The sequence below is a fragment of the Odocoileus virginianus genome, chromosome 24, assembly GCF_023699985.2.
Source record: "Odocoileus virginianus isolate 20LAN1187 ecotype Illinois chromosome 24, Ovbor_1.2, whole genome shotgun sequence".
NCBI lineage: Eukaryota > Metazoa > Chordata > Mammalia > Artiodactyla > Cervidae > Odocoileus > Odocoileus virginianus.
The window spans coordinates 32755442-32775349 of record NC_069697.1 but is presented as its reverse complement, the minus strand read 5'-3'; the positions used below and the strand labels follow the sequence as shown (position 1 = coordinate 32775349).

The window sequence follows — 19908 nt, the reverse complement described above, 5'->3', positions numbered from 1 at the left end:
CATTTGGAACCAGTCTGTTGTTCCATGTCCAGTTCTAACTGTTGCTTCCTGACCTGCATACAGGTTTCTGAGGAGGCAGATCAGGTGGTCTGGTATTCCCATCTCTTTCAAAATTTTCCACAGTTTACTGTGATCCACACAGTCAAAGGCTTTGGCATAGCCAATAAAGCAGAAATAGATGTTTTTCTGGAACTCGTTGCTTTTTTGATAATCCGGCACATGTTGGCAATTTGATCTCTGGTTCCTCTGCCTTTTCTAAAACCAGCTTGAACATCTGGAAGTTCATGATTCATGTACTGCTGAAGCCTGGCTTGGAGAATTTTGAGCATTACTTTACTAGTGTGTGTGTGCATGTATAATATCAAGAGAATAAAGCAATGGTCATATTGAAGTGGCTTTACAAATGAAATAAGGTGTGCATGCAATCATACTATCTCGAAGTATAAACAAATAATATTTTTGGAAGAAAATTATATCCTCATGATGGTAACTTTTCATCTTCACCTTCACCTAAAACAATGATTCATGATGCTTTTAGGACTATAACCATCCATAGTGACTAAGTGACTCCCACAGACCCTCAATGCCCTTTGATTCTAGGAAGTATTTTATCCCATTTCAAATTTTCCTCTTAAGTTAACATTTTGCTTTGCTAAGCTTCTAAAAAATCAATAGGACCTCTTTAGGCCAACAGAGATTGGCCCATGTAGGAATTTCCGGCGGCTTTATATGTAACACATTCTGAAACTATGGGCACACAATAAAGGAAAAGCACTGATGCATGTAAGACAGCTAGAAGTTCTAGGCAGGCTGTATCTGAAAGAAAGGAATTAGTCACAAGGGAGAGTAAGCTGTCAACACTGCAGCATCTGTTTTCTGACATGCTTCATGGGTCATCATGTCTCCTCTATTGTTCGGAATAAATAAGAACCAAGGAAGAAGGCAACAGGATTCACGGGTCACCCACTGAGGTGACATCTTGCTCTCAGTGAGCCTATTACTTTAAGTGTTCCCAATTGAAATGGGCACTGGACTCCCCCTAACCATAGAAAATATATCCAACCTGGCCCCAGTTCTATTATGAACAGGCCAAAAAGGTAGGAATCTTAGTTTTAACTTCTAGCTCAAGCTTTTATGGAGAGGCAGTTAAAAAAAAATGAAAAGACAAAATGTTTTCCCAATCATGCAGACCACAACAGCTTTTTTAATACTATATCAACTTCAACAAGCCATGATGACGCTGGTGAAATAAAGAAATAAATTGTAAGGGAGAAAATTTCTGGATAAAAATTCCTACTATAACAAAAAAGTTCAATGGAAGAAAAATATATGATTGCTGTCTTCAAAAGCAATAGAAAGCAAGAGTATTAACCCTGTCAGAGAAGCATTGACTTGTATACACTACCATGCATAAAACTGATAGCTACTGGGAAGCTGCTATATAACACAGAGAGCCCAGTCGGGTGCTGTGATGACCTAGCGGGATGGGATGGGAAGGGGCTAAAGCGGCAGAGGAGAGAGTTATGGCTGATTAGAATGGTTGTAGCAGAAATCAGCACAACATCATAGAGCAATTACCCAACAATTTAAAAAAACAGAATTCCTGGGTTTTAAGGAAGTGAAGAGGCCATGGTGCTGCTCTAAAACAAAGAGAGAGAGAAGCTGTGAAGATAGCGGTTATAGGAGAATGGGCTCTGACGCCTGGCAGCTTGGTTCAAATGTTGATTCCGCCACTTATTATAACCTTGGACTTGAGACTTAACCTCTCAAGGCTCCATTTCCTTATCTGGAAAATATAGTAAGAATGGTATCTACCTCCAAGACTGTGATGCACATTTAATGAGATTAATCCATGTAAAGTGCTTAGAGGACTATATGACACCAGGTAAAAACCTATTGCAGATGGTGATTGCAGCCATGAAATTAAAAGAGGCTTACTTCTTGGAAGGAAAGTTATGACCAACCTAGGTAGCATATTAAAAAGCAGAGACATTACTTTGCTAACAAAGGTCCATCTAGTCAAGGCTATGGTTTTTCCAGGGGTCATATATGGATGTGAGAGTTGGACTGTGAAGAAAGCTGAGCACCGAAAAATTTATGCTTTTGAACTGTGGTGTTGGAGAAGACTCTTGAGAGTCCCTTGGACTGCAAGGAGATCCAACCAGTCCATCCTAAAGGAGATCAGTCCTGGGTGTTCATTGGAAGGACTGATGCTGAAGCCGAAACTCCAATACTTTGGCCACCTCACGCGAAGAGTTGACTCATTGGAAAAGACCCTGATGCTGGGAGGGATTGGGGGCAGGAGGAGAAGGGGACGACAGAGGATGAGATGGTTGAATGGCATCACTGACTCGATGGACATGAGTTTGAGTCAACTCCGGGAGTTGGTGATGGACAGGGAGGCCTGGCGTGCTGCAATTCATGGGGTCGCAAAGAGTCGGACATGACTGAGCAACTGAGCTGAAACGAAAAACCGAATAAAGTGTTAACCCTTATAATGCAGAGAAAACATTTCTATGAATCTAAGAAAACATCCAGCGACCACACAACCAGATATAAGCAGATGCTCCACACTTCTCATTCAGCCATTCCTCAAACATCCACCAGCCATCTTCAGAGCGGGCACCATAGCAGGCACAGAGAATACTGGGAAAAAAGAGGCCAAGTCCAGGTCCTCAGAGAAGTTCCCATTTCATCATTTTCCTGAATCTACACTTCCTTGGATGATGAATTGCTATAACTGTAGGGCTCCCTTTCTCATGTATAGAATTTTTATATTTCTGCAAAATCTTTATTTTATATGACCAGACATTTTATACTGTCCTATTACTCCACATCGGGCTTAGGTGGCTCAGCAATAAAAGAATCCACCTGCCAAGCAGGAGATGCAGGATCAGTCCCCAGTCCCTGGAGAGAGAAATGGCAACCACTTCGCTATGCTTGCCTGGGAAATCCCATGGACAGAGGAGCTTGGTGGGTTACCATCCATGGGGCTGCAAAATATTCAGAAATGATTTAGTGACTAAAAAACAACTTTACATTATCAAATCTAGTTAGAAATGGAGAACTTAATAATAAACACATCTTTTCTTAATGTGATTGAATAAAACTCCTGCAATAGACCTTGAATTCTGACAGACTGAATGATAGATTATGTCATATATTAATTTCAATTACTTGCTGATTAACAATCAGGTTTATTTTTTAAACATAGAAAACATGCATTTTAAATACATTATAAATGTCAAACAATGAAAACCCAATAACTAGATGTCATAGAAACTTATTTCCATAAAAATTTGCCTGAAAATATATCTAATATACACTCGGATCTTGTTTTTACAAAGGTCTCTTCAGTTCAACAAATGCAATCCTGTATATAAAGCTATTAGGAAAACAGTAGAAAAGTTAGGCTAATCACCTTTATAAAAATAAAATGCTATTTTCTCTGAATTTCATTCCGTATAAATTAATACTTTACATTAAGGAAAAATACAGTGAAAGTGAAAGCCACTCAGTCGTGTCCCTCTCTTTGTGACCCCATGACCTATACAGTCCATGGAATTCTCTAGGCCAGCATACTGGAGTGGGTAGCCTTTCCCTTCTCCAGGGGGTCTTCCCAGCGCAGGTATTGAACCCAGGTCTCCTGCACTGCAGGCGGATTTTTTGCCAGCTGAGCCAAAAGGAAAGCCCAAGAATACTGGAGTGGGTAGCCTATCCCTTCTCCAGTGGATTCTCCCGATTCCAGAATCGAACTGGGGTCTCCTGCATTGCAGGCAGATTCTTTACCAACTGAGCTATTAGGGAACAGTTAATATAAAGATACCTTGAATGGTGAATGGTGATCTACACTTACAATGAGGTATGAGATACAAAAGTTTGAATTACCATTTTTTAGAAATATATTTTATATGACACATATTCTTTAAATTTTTGACAACACACAAAATGAATATGAGTTAGAATGAGTTCGATTTTCCATTTTATTCATGTCACTTGGTATCAATCATCTTATATAGGTGGGAAGAGTTATTGGATGTTTAGGTGGGTGGATGAAGCTCTGATGAGGAACAGGATATTGGAATAAAATTTAATTATCTCCCAATAAAATACTAATGAAAATCAAAGGGAAAAGTAGTGTAGAACCTGGCAGATCATCAATGTGACCATGTGATCAAGGTTGATATCATCAACAGAAGGACAATTGACACAGTGTACGTCCAGATGTGGTCAGCATCATTTCTATGATATTCCTAACATGAATGCATAGCTTGAGTGACGAGGAAACATCAGATGAACCCAGGCTGTGGGCAATAATATGGAATAAAATGTCTATACTGAGACCATTAAAGGATACCCAAAACAGGGAAAGACTGTAAATGCTCAAATTGAAGGAAATTATAAGATATGACAACCAAATGCAATATGTGTTCTAGAATGGAGCTATGGTCTAAGAAGGAAAAAGAAACATTACTTAGTTGGTGAAATTTAAGTGAGGTCTGAGATTGGATGATACTGTGCTGTCAGTTTTGAGGTCTTGATTAGAAGATGTATGTCGGTTATACAGGGAAAGTGTCCTTGTCTTAAGAGACAATACAGTAGAGTATTTAAGGGTGATGGGAGTATATTGCCAGTAAAAGGCATATTGAAATGAGGTAGAGGATGATGGAGAAACAGGGCTAAAGATATCACCAATTAGAAATCCGGTAAAAGAAGATGCGGGAGTTCTTTGTACTGTCTTTGTAAGCCCTTCTGCAGGTTTGAAATGATTTAAAAAATTTTTTAGTTAAAAGCAATCATTAACCAGGGAACTCCCCTGCATATATAACTGACAGTGAGTTGATATTCTGACCATATAAAAATTCTTACAAATAAACAAGAGAAATGACATGGCTGGTATAAAATGGCAAAAAGATATTTAGAAACTATTCATGAAATCAGAGACACTGTCAACTTACTAATGAATACATTAAAAATGTACAAACTCACTAATATTCAAAGAACAGTAAATTTTAGAAATGACAGTCATTTTTCAGATGTCATAGTAGCAAAAACTATTTTAAACATAGTGTTCAGTGCTTCAAAATGTATAGTTTAAGTATCTCCAAAGTAAATTGTTTCCTCAGAATCTACATCTCTCTTTTTGGTGCTATTCAGGGTTTTTACTCTTTTAAGTAAATTAAATGGGGTTGAGCTAAAAATATTCAGTGATTCATGTATTCTCTGGTGCAGTTAGCATCCTCAATAATAATCAAACACAATTTTTATAACACCTAGAGTTTTAAATAACCAAAAGTTAAAATACAAAGAAAAAATGACATCAGGTCAATCATCTCTAATGGATAAACATCACTAAAACGAAGAGGCAAAATCTGAATGACTTTCATTCAACTGCTGTGAAATATATTAATATATGGTTTCAACCATAAAAATATGACTCCTTGCCAAGGTCAATGGAATTTAAGTATACACACCATCCAGGGAAATGAGATTTCTTAAGTAATGGTGATAATATAAACTCCATGACAATAAGGACACCTAAATAATATTTTGCGTGGACTTTATAAAAAGGTATATGTTTCACCAAACTATAGAAAATAACAAGACAAGTTACAAAGCTGAATTCTATTTCCTGTCACTTCATAATAAACTGCAGAAAGCTGATTATAATTTTTAAATGAGTATTTTTAAAAATGATTTTAAGTGACTGATCAAAGGCCTAAAGAGCATTTGGGAAGTTTAATAACGACATCATAAGACTAAAAAGAAAAGAGTCTTAATGCCAAAGAATTAAAATATATTACAACAGTCCCTCAACATTCATCTTGGAAAAGATCATTGAAATGTCAGTGCATATCAATGTATGGCAGATTAAGAAAAGAGAGTTAAATGAACTTTGAATGCACCTTGAAAATTTTCTTATTATACTCTGAGTTGCAATCAAAGAATCCAACTTTCTTCCAGAGACAAAAGATAAAGCAAGTTAAATACTATAAAAGAAGTTACTTTTTATAGCAAACAGAGTCCATTATAGCAATTTAAGTCTTTTACAAATAGAAAATATAATGGAAAAATAAAGATTCCATTTGAGTAAGAGCACACACAGCCCATAAGGTTCCTAGGGGAAAAAAATATGTGTACACCCATTACGGAAACAGTTATAAAGAAAATATGAAAGAAAATGGAGAGATAAATCATATCCCTGGATTTTAAAAAATGAGTATCAAAAAAAAAATGGTAACATATAACAATCTATAAATATGATGTAATTGCAATAAAAATCCAAATAGCATTTTTTCATAAAACTTATCAAATTGATTCTAAAGTTTATACCACAGAATGAAGTTGCAAACATAGCAAAAAAAAAAAAAAGTGACTAGGAAGAACAGAGAGCTGAATGATGACAGAGCAAATCTTATAAAACCACAGCAATCAGAGTGGTGTGCTCTTGCCGTGGGAATCACAAGCAGATCAGAATACAAGGCCCAGAAGCCAACCTCAGAGATTTGGTCCTACAACTGATGTTACAAATATGTGAGAAAAGAATGGGCTTCAGCTAACTGGCACAGGGACCTGCAGCTTCACCTCCCAGCTACTATACTAGATAAGGATACCTAGATCTAAGTTCAAGAAGACCATTTCTTTTCATTATTAGAACAAAAAAATCATCCATTGAGTATGTGAAATGAAAGTGAAAGTCGCTCAGTCATGTCTGACTCTTTGCAATCCCATGGACTATGCAGTCCATGGAATTCTCCCAGGCCAGAATACTGAGCGGGCTGCCTTTCCCTTCTCCAGGGGACCTTCCCAACCCAGGGATCAAAGCCACATCTCCTGCATTGCAGGCAGACTATTTATTGAGTATAGTGAGACAGATTAAAATAGAAGGTTAAATACAGATATACCATTATCCTCTTCTCAGATCTCCAATTAAAAGATCAATAGTAAATTACTCAACTGTATTTGTATTAATGCCTATGTACTAGTATTCACTGCAGAGTCGAGTAATGTACTGTCTATTGTCACAAACTTGTCAACATCCAAAGAAGAATGTTAGGCAGAATCAAGAACAGATACAATTTTTCTTACTTCACCCAAACTGCTCAAAATCATGCTAAATTTTCTATTTTATATAGCAAACCAGAAATTTCTCATAAAGGCAATTTAAAATTTTCTTTTCCTGGAATTTCCTGGTTGGCTTTCTCTTTTCTTTGGTGAAAGAAAATATATTCTTTCTTCACTATGTCGCTAACATAGTCTCACTCTTTAGAGACAGAAATTACTGATTTGACTGTATATCAATTAAAAAAATTTAGCACAGCAAAAATCACCATAAAGACTTCAAAGCAAATGAAAACTACAGATGATATGAAATTAATATTCTTATTAAATGGAGTTCACTTAAATCAGTAAGAAAATGTAGAAAAATAGACAATGTATCTACACTGTTGGGCTTCCCCGGTGGCTCAGTGCTAAAGAATCCATCTGCCAATGCAGGAGACACAGGTTCAATCCCTGATCCAGGAGATCTTACAAGCTGCGGGGCAGCTAAGCCTGTGTGCCACAACTATGGGGCCTGTGCTCTAGAGGCCGAGAGCTGCAACTCCTAAAGCCAGCATGCCCTAGAGCCTGTGCTCGGCAGTAAGAGAATTACACACCATAGCTCGAGAGTAGCCCCCATTCGCCACTTCTAGAAGAAAGCAAGTGCAGCGGCAAAGACCCAGCATAGCCAAAAGAAATTAGTCAATTAACCAAATAAGAAGTGAAGTGAAGACACTCAGTCATGTCCTACTCTTTGCAACCCCATGAACTGTAGCCTACCTGGCTCCCCTCTGTCCATGGGTTTTTCCCAGGCAAGAATACTGGAGGGGGTTGCCATTTCCTTCTCCAGGGGATCTTCCCGACCCAGGGACTGAACCCAGGTCTCCTGCATTGCAGGCAGACTCTTTACTGTCTGAGCCAGCAGGGAATTAACTATATAGGCTATTTACAAAAGAAGACATATGAACGGCCAATATGTATATGAGAAAGTATTCAATCTTACCAGCAAAGTGTTATTTTTTGCCTACTGGATTGGCAAATTTTCAAATCACTGTTGAAGAAAGTGGGTAAGTAGGTACTTTAAACTGCTGATAAGATTACTGTTCTTTCCTGAAACATATACATACATTCATAACATGCAGAAAATTATACACATACCAAATTAGATATGTATATCTATATGTATACCTCCATCCAATACCATAAGATTGAGACATATACCTAGTACACACAGAAATAGCCATAGTAGTTGGTTATAGTCAAGGTCCATTCTAACTCATCACTTTCTTATTTTGATAGCTTAGTCCCTAGTGGCTTTAGATGATAAAGAATATGTCTGCAGTGCAGGAGACCCAGGTTTGATCCCTGGGTCTAGAAGATCCCCTGAAGAAGGGCATGGCAACCCACTTCAGTATTCTTGCCTGTAGAATTTCATGAACAGAGGAGCCTGGCAAGCTACAGTCCACAGGGTCACAAAGAGTCAGACACAACTGAGCATGCACACACAGACATTGTGTATCTAAACAGAAAAAAAAAAAATATATCTAACGTACAGAAAAAATCTACTATAACCGGTTACCCAACAAATTGCATTTCTTAGGATTCATCCTAGATAAATTCTGGGGTAATAACTGAAAAAAAAAAACCTCTTCATTCATCTCAATATCATTTCATAAAGATTCTATATGAAACACAGTAGGTAAATCGTTTAGTCATAAGCTTATTACTGTAAGGCAATCTGGGAGAGCTACTGCCCCTAAAATTTAAACATGTCAACATAATCAAAAATGATGAAAGTAAAAACAATAAAATCACAAGGGCTTATCAAAGGAAAAAAAGAATTAAAATAACATTCTGAAAGTTTTCATTCCCAAGTGAAGAACTGTATTTTTTAAAATTTAATTATTAGAAGTATTTTTAGTGTAAGAAAAATACCTTAAAATAATTAGTAGCAAACTGTACTTTAGTAGATACATGGGCCAATACAGCCAAGGGACTGGTATTCTATCACGCAGAGTGAGGAGAGCAGGCAAGGAAGTACAAGGCACAAGATGAATGCAGCAGAAGGGTCTTGTAATGGCGCAAGATATTTGAGGCCTGATAATGGACATGGTCAAAACAAGAAGGAACCTAGAAACACCCCGGCCCTCGAAGAGCCCACACATGTGATGTGTGGCTGTGAGTATGGCTGGTTAGTCCGTGGTTAGTTGCTGCAGCAGCAGCCAATGGATTCACTCATCGGCTCTGAAGAAAGAATGGAGTGCTGACGAGGAGAAGAAGGCCTTGCTTCCTCAGCATGAGAAAGAGGTCTGTGCTCCATGAAGTAACCTCTCTGTATTAACTATATTGTATTAGTTTATTATATTATATTAACTCTCTATATTCTTTCTATCACTTAACCTATATAAAAATTTGGTACATATAAGTAATAAGAGAAATATCATTTGCTTGCTGAGTCTTAATTTCACTGAGTTTCTTTGATGAGCAACTCACCCTGCCTTGTAATGAATGGTACATGTAGGTTTAACCACATTAGGATATATATTGCAACTTTCCTAATAATTAAAGATGCAATTTTGTTACAGATAAATAATGATGTTGAAACACACTTTAAGAGAATAAAATATAAGGGCAGTTTTTTTAATTATGTAGAATTTGGGTTTGAAATTTGAATTTATAAATCTTGTTATGTTAAATGTTATTTATTAAGTAAAGTGCAACCAAAAAATAAAGAGTATAGTAACTATAACATCAGTTTGGTAATTTTATCCAAAATAAACAGTCATCTTTTAGTTCAGAACCATTAAGCCAAGCAAATATTGCCAGTAAATTTAATTTTTACTTAGTAATATCAAGAAAGAAATGGCTTAATACATGACAAACACTCACAAATATGAAGATATATCTTATCAGCCTCATACATAAATACATTCTTACTCATTCAAAATGTACAATAATTACAACTAAGAGAGTTGAAAAAATCTCATTTATTTCACCTCAAAGTTTATTAATATAGAAGATCATGACAAACTGCAAGACAGTTTTGTATATAGTTGCACACCTATTGCCATAAATTATTTCCGTGTATCCTATTTGCAAAACATTCAAAGGTAGAAGCATAGATAATATATGCATATCAGAAAATGTTCTAATATTAATCTCATGAAAATCAACTTATATATATAAATCCCAAGACTATCTTAAATAAAGAGAAGTATCATAAATCACAGAATATAACCTAGGGGACTGTACCAAATCAGCACCAAAGGACAACAAAAGGATTTTGCTTATTCTGAAGAAATTGCAGTTTTGTAAAATATGGAAAAAGAAAACAGAGTCCTTTAGAAATTTGGGGAAACTTTATCATTCATTTTTACTTACAAATATACTTTCACTTTTCAGTGAGTATTTACTATTTTCATATTTTCCTTCTATGTTTCTTGTATAAATAAGTAAGTGAACTAACATCATAGAATTATTTCTCTATAGTCTTTTTTTTATCCTTTCAAAACACAATAGTCAGAAAACTGTAATGATGAGAAAACTCCTTTGATCTGCCTACGGGTCTGAATTCTTTCAGACATAAAGTACCATATATTATTGTCTGTTGTTTTTAGGTAAAACTATTGTTGGTTAAACATATACAGACATGACAGAAGAGCCAACGACCTTTTTATACTGTATTCACATGACATTTGTGGTCCAGTTTTTAATAGCAGCTCCTACTTGAAAACATCACTTGAAAACTGCATCTCAGGTTGGGAGACCAAATGAGATCCTACTCACGGTGCACCAGGGTACTGCTAATGAGCAAGAGTGGGGTAGCCATTCCTTTCTTCCAACCCAGGAATCAAGCCCGGGTCTCCCACATTGCAGGAAGATTCTTTACCGTCTGAGCCACCAGGGAAATTCCAAGAATACTGGAGTAGGTAGCCATCCCCTTCTCCAGTGGACCTTCGCAACCCAGGGATTGAACCTGAGTCTCCCACCTTACAGGCAGATTTTTTACCCTCTGAGCCACTAGGGAAGCCCTGGCGAGGTTGCTAGCAGCTGCATAATGATGCCACTTTATTTCAAGCTTTGTTTCAGTACCAAGATGTGACTTAAGTCCACTTTCAACCCCGAGATACTGTGATGCCTGCCTTTCCCACTTCCATCCTGCTCTTAGCTCACTTCAGACACCCCCGAACCCAGAGCACATCCATTAGTCTCTTATGTCCAAACCAACAAAGTTGTGTGATTAGGTTTCCAGTTTTCACACTGTGGCTGAGATGTTGCTATGTAGCTCATTACGGGTGTCATTATTCACTAAGAACTTGTCATTTGGAGGCAGGACCTGCCAGTTAGTGAAATCCTCATGCTTAGAGCTAATGACATTTCAGGACAGATTAGGCACCCTGCATCAATAGAGCAATTTGAACATTCTCCAGATCATTTGCCCTAGCCTGGAGAAAACTTCCTGATGTCATTTATGATTCCTGGTCCACTCATGATGATCTTTCTCTTGATCTTTCACTCATCTCTTCATCCACCAAATATTTATTTAGCATCTAACTTTGCATGACAGCGTGGCAGGTGAAATGGAATATGCAAACTTTATGTGTAATCCTTCACAGTAAAGGAAAAAAAATCTAATAAAAAAATGTCAGCTACATAAAATTTCACACAAATGCATAAGTACACCTGGGAAAAGGATTAGAAAGCTACATCCTGGAGTAGATTTGTCTCTAGATGCCAAAACTACCCAAGTGACACTGGTAAATGTTTAATGTTTGGCTCTCTGTTCTCTAGAGAAACAATTCTGAGATACTGGTTCATTTATCCATTTGTTTAGGGAAGATAGAAGAAAATATTTTAAAAGAGTGGACTCATTAAAAAAAGAATATTTGTCAACAAAAATGCATATTTTTAAAAAGCTCTGCTCTGTGGCACTTGCTGATGTCCATAGCCTACTTCAAGCTACAGCAGTAATGTCAGTCAGCTCACAAAGTTTCAACTCCTATCAGCCAGTATCAGCCCACTCCAGCACACCACTGATTGGCTGAGAGGTACTTTCCTGTTTATGTTTTTCTTATTTTCAAAATGTCTTTAAGGATAATAGTGGTTGCCCCCAGGGACAGAAATCAAGTGGCCAGGGACATGGATGGAGGTAGACTTTTTTCTCTGTATCCTATGGTGCCTTGTCAACTTTGAACCACAGGATATATTACCAATTTTTTTAAATTTAAATTTTTTAAATCTTCAATAAATATTTGCTATGACTGTGATCAAAGGCAGTAAATAATATTTTTAGTGTCTCATATGTAAATAATACATATGTATATATGTGAAACATTAAAACAAGGTAAGATGTCATATGTTAGAATGACAAAAGGAGTGGCCCAAATTTCAAAAAGGCATTGGAGGTTCATGGAAGAAGCAATGAATGTAAACTGGGAAGGTCAGTAAAAGCTTCATGGAGCTGTGAGTGAAGTTCTGGAGTGTGAACGTGCTTTGGATGAGCAGAAAGAAAGGGGATAACACATAGATGATAAGCAGACAGGCCTTTGTGCCTGGCATTTAACTCCTACTGAATGATGCCACTTTTCTTCATCTCTGCCAGGGCTGGAGCTGACATACCCCACAGCCTCTATTTCTCTCTGATTCTCCTTACTTCATCTGGCATCAGAGCAAGCTGCAAATAGCAAGATATCTCAGAACTCACTATCATCAATTGCATGGAGATGAAAGTGAAGCCAGGGACTGACACGAAGATCAGGGAAGCAGCAGCATCTCCCTAGCAGTAACATTAATGTTTATTTAGGGTTTATTCCATAGCAGGCACTATATGGTGGAACTCACAGAGCCTTATTAATGGGGAGTCATTCAAGTTCTTGCTTTCTGCCAAGCAGTCAAGAACTGAAGGTCAGTGGAGCGCTACCACCTCACCACAACCACCCCCAAAAGCAACTAGGAAATAAGCAGGAAGAGCCCTTATGTGAACTGGGACAGATCTGATGGAGAGCTGGACCCACATCTAATCACTGCCAGGTAAAGGATGACAGACCACTTGTTTATTCTGACAGCCGTTCTTCAACATTTAACTAGTTTACAGCTGACCATCCCGTGAAGCACACAAATGTATTCACTTACCCAGGACATGTTTTGCAAACTAGTCACCGTAGTGGCTACCTCAGATAGTTCTACTGATTAAAGTTTAACATTCTGGGGATACTTAGTTTGGCTTTTTTTTTTTTTTTTTTTGAGTATACTTGATTTACAATGCTGTGTTCATTTCTGCTGTACAGTAAAGTGATTCAGTTACACACACATATTCTTTTTCATTACATTATCACAATATATTGAATAGAGTTCCCTGTGCTGTATATCAGGTCATTGTTTACCCATTGTATATGTAACAGTTTGCATCTGCTAATCCCAAACTCCCAATCTTTTCCTCCTGCACTCCTCCTTTACATCCAGCAATGGAATACTCTTTGGTCTTTAACAAATAGATTATAAGCAAGTGTTTATTTGCATGGGATAATCCTCAAAATATTTTGCTAAATTTTAAAAAGCTATAAAATGTTATATCCAGTGTGATTCAATTTTTAAAATAGCATATCTATTCATTTTAAATAGACAAATATAACTGAAAGTATTAGTAAAAAGTATCCCCAGTAGAGTAAAATTACTGATGATTTTTGCTTCCTTCTTTGCGATTTTTCCTAATTTGTAAAATTCACTGTAAGTATGACATGTAATGTTTCAAATTTGCAGCATAATTAAAACTTCCACATTCTAGAGGATTCATCCGTCAGTACTTGAGAGTGGAACTTGTTCTACTTCCCCAGGAAAAATCTAGCCCTGCCCTTGGGAATCACCTACTTCAGCTACCATAGGCAAACATAGGTACCTTCTGTTCGGGCATGTCCTTGTTGGCGCCTCAATTTTTGTAAAAAAAAAGAAAGTCAGTATTTCCTCTAACTCAATTGCTGCTGATGCTCAACACTAAGTCTCACTTAACTGTTAACAAAGAATAACTGTAATTTTGGATTTATCAGAGAAGTCTAACTTGAATTTAATGTTATTTTCAAGACACTGGAAAAAGCAATCTATGTGGGCTATTGCCTGGAAGACAAGGTATTTTATCAGGATTTCATACAGGAGGTGCTATTGTCATTTGAGCAGTAAGATGTGGTTACACAGAACTTTCATGCACACCGCCTAAGGCCTTGCAGGCAGTATTGCTTCAAACACCCTCAACACAGATGCATGTTACTGGCATGGTTATAGACTTGATTTTTCTGAGTGCGCTGTGTCTTAATGCAACCAGTTGATACAAGGTCTTCTGAACTTGTTCCTTTAAAGGCATTCAATACATTTTCCCACAAAAGGTCATAGGAGACTTCAAAAGTTAAATAAAAATTAAAGAGTTGACTAACTTAAAAAAAAAAATAGGTCATAGGAGAAATATGTCTCTGGTCTCAGAATTAAGAATAGTGGCCTTTCCTTAATCACCCAACTGGGTGTCTATTGTTTCTTTGCCCTAATTTGTATATTTCATTTTATTTTTATGTTATTGTCCTGTAGGTATCACTATGAAAGTAAAAGTGAAAGTGTTAGTTGTTCAGTTGGGTCCAATTCTTTGTGACCCCATGGACTATAGACTGCCAGTCTACTCTGTTCATGGAGTTCTCCAGCAACAATACTGGGGTGTGTAGCCATTCCCTTCTCCAGGGTATCAAACCTGGGTCTCCCACATTGCAGGAAGATTCTTTACCATTTGAGTCACGAGGGAAGCCCAGATAGATATCTCTCTATATACTATTTTAATCATTTGTAAAAATCAGCAGAGAATAAACAAGTGTTCGGGAAATGATGAAACTAAAGATATCTGTGAGAATAAGACTTAAGGAAAGAAAGATACTGTCAGCAGTAATAATAGGGAAAAAAACACAACAAAGCACAAGGTCTGTGAGGGTAACATGAGGTTAGGGGTTGTCAGAGTAGACAGGTAACAAATTCTGGACTCAAGAATCGGAATGATGCCAAGTGTGAAATAAGTCAGAGAAAGACAAATACTGCATGATTTCATTCATATATGCAAAGTTAAACCTAAGACAAATTAATAAACATAACAAAACAGAGTTATAGATACAAACAGGTGGTGGTCAGAGTAGAGAGGATTTGAGGGGTGGAGATAAATAAGTGAAGGAGACTCAGAGGTATGAACTTCCAGTTATAAAATAAATGAGTCATGAGTATGCAATGTACAGTGTGGGGAATATAGTCAATAACTATTTGGTATCTTCATATGGTAACAACTTAATCTCTCTAATGCTTATTTTTCCTATCTGTAAAATGATAATGAGAATAATGACCTTGCCATATGATCGACTTCTATGGAACTTTTTCTCTAGGGTTATCAAGTACTTTATATGAATTTAAAGATGAGGTACCTGAGGTTCAGAAGAGGTAAGTAATTTACATGAGTCACAAAGCCAGTCAGTCTTAGAGCTATGACTGGAATGTACACAGTCCAGCTCCAGATCTGTACTCTGGACCATTATCTAATACATGATGATAACATGGACTAACCCATGGAATGCACTGAGCACCCTGCCTGGCACATGATAAGCCTTTAATAATTATTGGCTTACTGTTGCTGCTGCTGCTAAGCAAATGAAAAAGTGAATTACCAATACAGATGATTTTAATATCATAAAAATACCCTATATATCAAATATAGTATTTATTTATGTAAATGTTATCAAATTTAAGATAATATAAATGAATAGTTCATAATAAATTTAGCAAGAATAACTGGAAAGCATGAGAGCTAAGCACAAAGATTCACATAAATATATTCATCTTGGTGCTATTTACTAAAGTTAAAAAAGAAATGAGTTAAGTATCCAAAAGTAAGTAATTGATCAAACAAAATATGGCATATCTCTATACACAGACAAATTTTGGATTAAAATATGACAATTTCAACATAGTCTTCTTTGGGTGATATGATTTGTATGAGTTCTCCTATTTCTTTATTATACTTATCAGTATTCCAATTTTTCTACAATGAAAATACATTGCTATGCTAATTTGAAAAAAGCAAACATTATTTTTAATTGAAATAAGTCAATATAAAACCCTACATATAATTTTAACAAGTCTACTTTATAGGAACAGTAAGGATCTGTCTGACACCAATCTGCCTTCAAGGACCTATCTGATAAAGGCTGGGTATATCAATATACCCTTACTATGTCTAAGGTGCTAAAAAAAAAATTTGAAACTGTTGTAAGAAGCATCAGCTAGAAAGTGCATAAGTTAAGTTGCTCAGTCGTGTCCAGCTCTTTGCGACCCCATGGACTGCAGCCCACCAGGGTCCTCCGTTCATGGGATTATCCAGGCAAGAATACTGGAGGGGGTTGCCATTTCCCTCTCCAGGGGATCTTCCCGACCTAGGGATTGAACCCAGGTCTCCCCCGTTGCAGGTAGACACTTTAACCTCTGAGCCACCAGGGATAGATAGTATGAAACTGATGCTGGTCAAACATTTGTATAGTTAATATATTCAACTCTAGGGACCAAACAGAACATCGTCCATTTAGACGGGATGGTTTTGAGGTGTCATCTGGAAGAAGGCTGGGCGAGCTTCACGTCCCTATGAAACAAAGCGGGACCCTGTGGTCTTTGCTTTCCCCACCATGGCCTCTGCCTGCCTTTTGTTGGTAGAAAACTTTAGTCAAAGAATAAGCTCAATCAGAAAAGTGAGAACAGATGGAAACAAAGGAAAACAATCAAACGAGACCAAATAATAATGCAGTCCGTAAGCAAAGTCAAGGACCTCTAGCACTTTCTCAAGGGCTACAGATAACATTCTGAGCCATATCCTGTGAGCTGTCTTACAGATACCAAAACACCAGGCGGAGAAGTTAACTGCATGATGACCAGACTGTGCCCTGGACATGAGCTGCCACGATTTCGAGAACCGATCTCAAAGAAATGGGAATAAATGGACCTTGGAACTGAAGATTAACCGCACTTAAAACAACCAAGATGACACTGGTCAGACCACTGATGACAATTTGAAGATGACTGTCAGAGCTGGCTGTGCTGTCTCTGCACACAGCCCCTCCTTCTATCTATAAAAGCTCTTGCCCCACTGGTTACCAGCGGGGAGGAGCTGGTTTTTGGACAGATGTCCATCCGACTCCACCCTGTTTCCAGTTGCTGGCATTTGAAATAAAGCAAACTTTCCTTTCCACCCACCTGGCCTGTTTATTGGCTTTTGAACAGCAAGCGGCTGGACCCCACCACATCCTTTCAATATCTACAAATGGGGTAGTGGGAAAAAGCCACAGCGCAGAAAAATATAGTGCCTGAAATACAGGGGAAATTTTCTTAGCACACAGAAATAATCAGCAATAAATCAGGCTGCTCTGTGAAGGAACAATATCCTTTGCTGTATGTGAATCATGTTGCCCAAAGCCCAGTGGTGAAGAGCAGGGTCACAGTGGTGTAAGCAAGGAACTCCCCTGATACCAATCACCTGAAGACAAGGAACAGAAACACACCAAGGGGGAAATCCTAGTGAATCCTTGGGAGGTGGAACTCTCCCTTTCCTGCTCTTAGTCTTGAAGAGACTACATCAACTACTCAGTGAAAATTTGGGTGACATCCTCCTCTGAAAAATAAGCCAAAATCTGGCGGGGGTGGGGGGGAACCCAAGTGAGCGGCTTGTGATATTATCATAATCCTTTGGGGTTAAAGATAGAATTCGATGGGACCTTAAATACTGTGAGTAATCCAGGTAGAATGTGATCAGGAACCCTATTCTATGAGTCGATTTTCTATATTTTGTTCTCCACATATATTTGGCCTTTAGTGTTTAGCAAAGATTTGCAAAGTCACAGACTGTCCCATCTCTCATAAGGGAAACCAGGAAAAGAGGTTTCTGCTCACATCTGAATAGGATCATTAAATCCATTATATATGTAAAACACTTGACATATATACACTCCTTGATCCTTACAACGATCTATGAAGAAGGTATTATTACTATCCTTGTATTACAGATGAGGAAATTGAGGTTATGTAATTTGCCCAAGGTCCACCAATAGTCACAAAGTAGGTACTCAAAATATGAACACGAAAGAACTTTCATTGTCAGAACCATAGCTATTCTTTCAGGAAGGAATCACTTTAACTTGTTTGATATTATTTAGCAGCAATTTATGTATATTCTAAGTGTCATGAATGAATTTTTTCTTCTCCCTCTCCACTCCTCCTCACTACTCCCACCAGCTCCCAAATCATGTTTCTCACATGTGCGAGAAACTAGGAAATACCAGATAGCATTTTGATTCAACACACATCCCAAGAATAGCTGTAACTATCACAGTCTAAGAAACACGTTGAAAAAGAATGCATTTGTCTGTGATTAAAATGTTAAGACTATTAAACTCTAAACCCAAGCAATATCTTAAAGAAACAGAATACAGTATTTTAGTGGCTGTTTATCAATTAAGAAGTATATTTGACTTTAACATTGAGTAGGATATCTCATGAAGAAGTTAGTGATTAATAAATGGGTTTTAAGAATATGGTAACTTCTGTATGCTCTTAGCAACACCAAAAACAGCAGCTCCTTCTGCTTTTAGGCTGATCTCAATTACCTGTGTTTGTGATTTTTCAAAATTCAGCAAAATTATTCTTGCTGTTTTAAACCAATCCTGTTATCTCGCTTTTATTTAGTTCTCTTTAATGTGTTAATTTCACTATACAAAATGAAAACACAGGAAACTCCAGCAGTCACACATACCTGTGATCCAAATGGTGAATGGAGAGGATCACTCCGGAATTTAAATGGGTCTGTTTTAGGGTCACCAGAATAGTAAACTCATGTTTATTTCTCAGCTTCTGAAAAAACTGTTCCGCTGTAGCAGTGGAGGCTTTTATACTTCTGGGAGTATCTAAAAAGGGAAACAAACAATAAATAGACTAGATTTGGTCCTTTATCCTTTATAGTATCCTTTATAGACAACATCTTTCAGAACATTACAAGTAATTGCTGATAAATATCAAGCTCCAGACTCTCCTGGTAAATTCTTTCAAAAACACTTTTTGCTACACATAACACAGACAGTAAACCACATGAGTGACTGAGCTTGTATTCAGGGATCTTTTTTTCAAAAATGTCTTTGAGACAAGGAATCAAAGAAGCCTGTCAAAAAAGCCTGTTTGAAGAAGTGAGCTTCCAAGTTTTCTGCTCACACTCTTCCTATATCCTGGATACCGTGGCCACGTCAGTGTCAAAATGGAACAAAAAGATGTCCTTCCGAGAAAAGGACCTAAGAGACCATGATAGACCCATTTAGGCTTTCTGACACCTTGTGACAGAAAACTGGATTTAAATCAATGTGCTACCTTTCACATTGATATCTGTAGCCAGAAGGCTTGCTATAAATAGATTTTTTAAAAGATCATTGAAATTAGTCACTCTCAGCCTTCTGTGCACTGGATGAAACATTAAGATCAAATTATCATGCCATATTTTTGAAAGAAATGCAGAGAACTTAATTCCCAAGTCCCTCTCCCCTGGTTAAAGAAAACTAGACAAGAGATTTTAGTGGAAGAGTAGATTTTTATCCTGCACTTCCCTTTGGGTTAGTCTTGCAGCTCCAACCTCAGGACTCATAGGATATGGGGAAAATAGCCAGGGACAGACTTAGTGGACATGATAAAGCCTATCATTCAAGCCAAATGCCAGGAAAACAAAACACTTTCCTATTCAAAGTGTGAGCAAAAGGTGGATGAGACCCAGAACACAGTTTCTGTTATCAAATTCTTCCACTCGTTTCTATGTTCTAGACTAAATAG

The 19908-nt window shown here is 37.4% G+C and overlaps 1 protein-coding gene across 4 annotated transcripts in view; it reads right to left on the bottom strand.

Moving 5' to 3' along the window:
• The window catches only part of NELL2 (neural EGFL like 2), a 433912-nt gene that overhangs the window by 288535 nt on the left and 125469 nt on the right, over positions 1 to 19908 (bottom strand). For all 4 annotated transcript variants that reach the window (XM_070454537.1, XM_070454534.1, XM_070454535.1 and 1 more), the window contains exon 4: positions 18851 to 19001. In XM_070454537.1, the coding sequence (XP_070310638.1) occupies positions 18851 to 19001 (151 nt within the window). The remainder of the gene's footprint in view (positions 1 to 18850; positions 19002 to 19908) is intronic.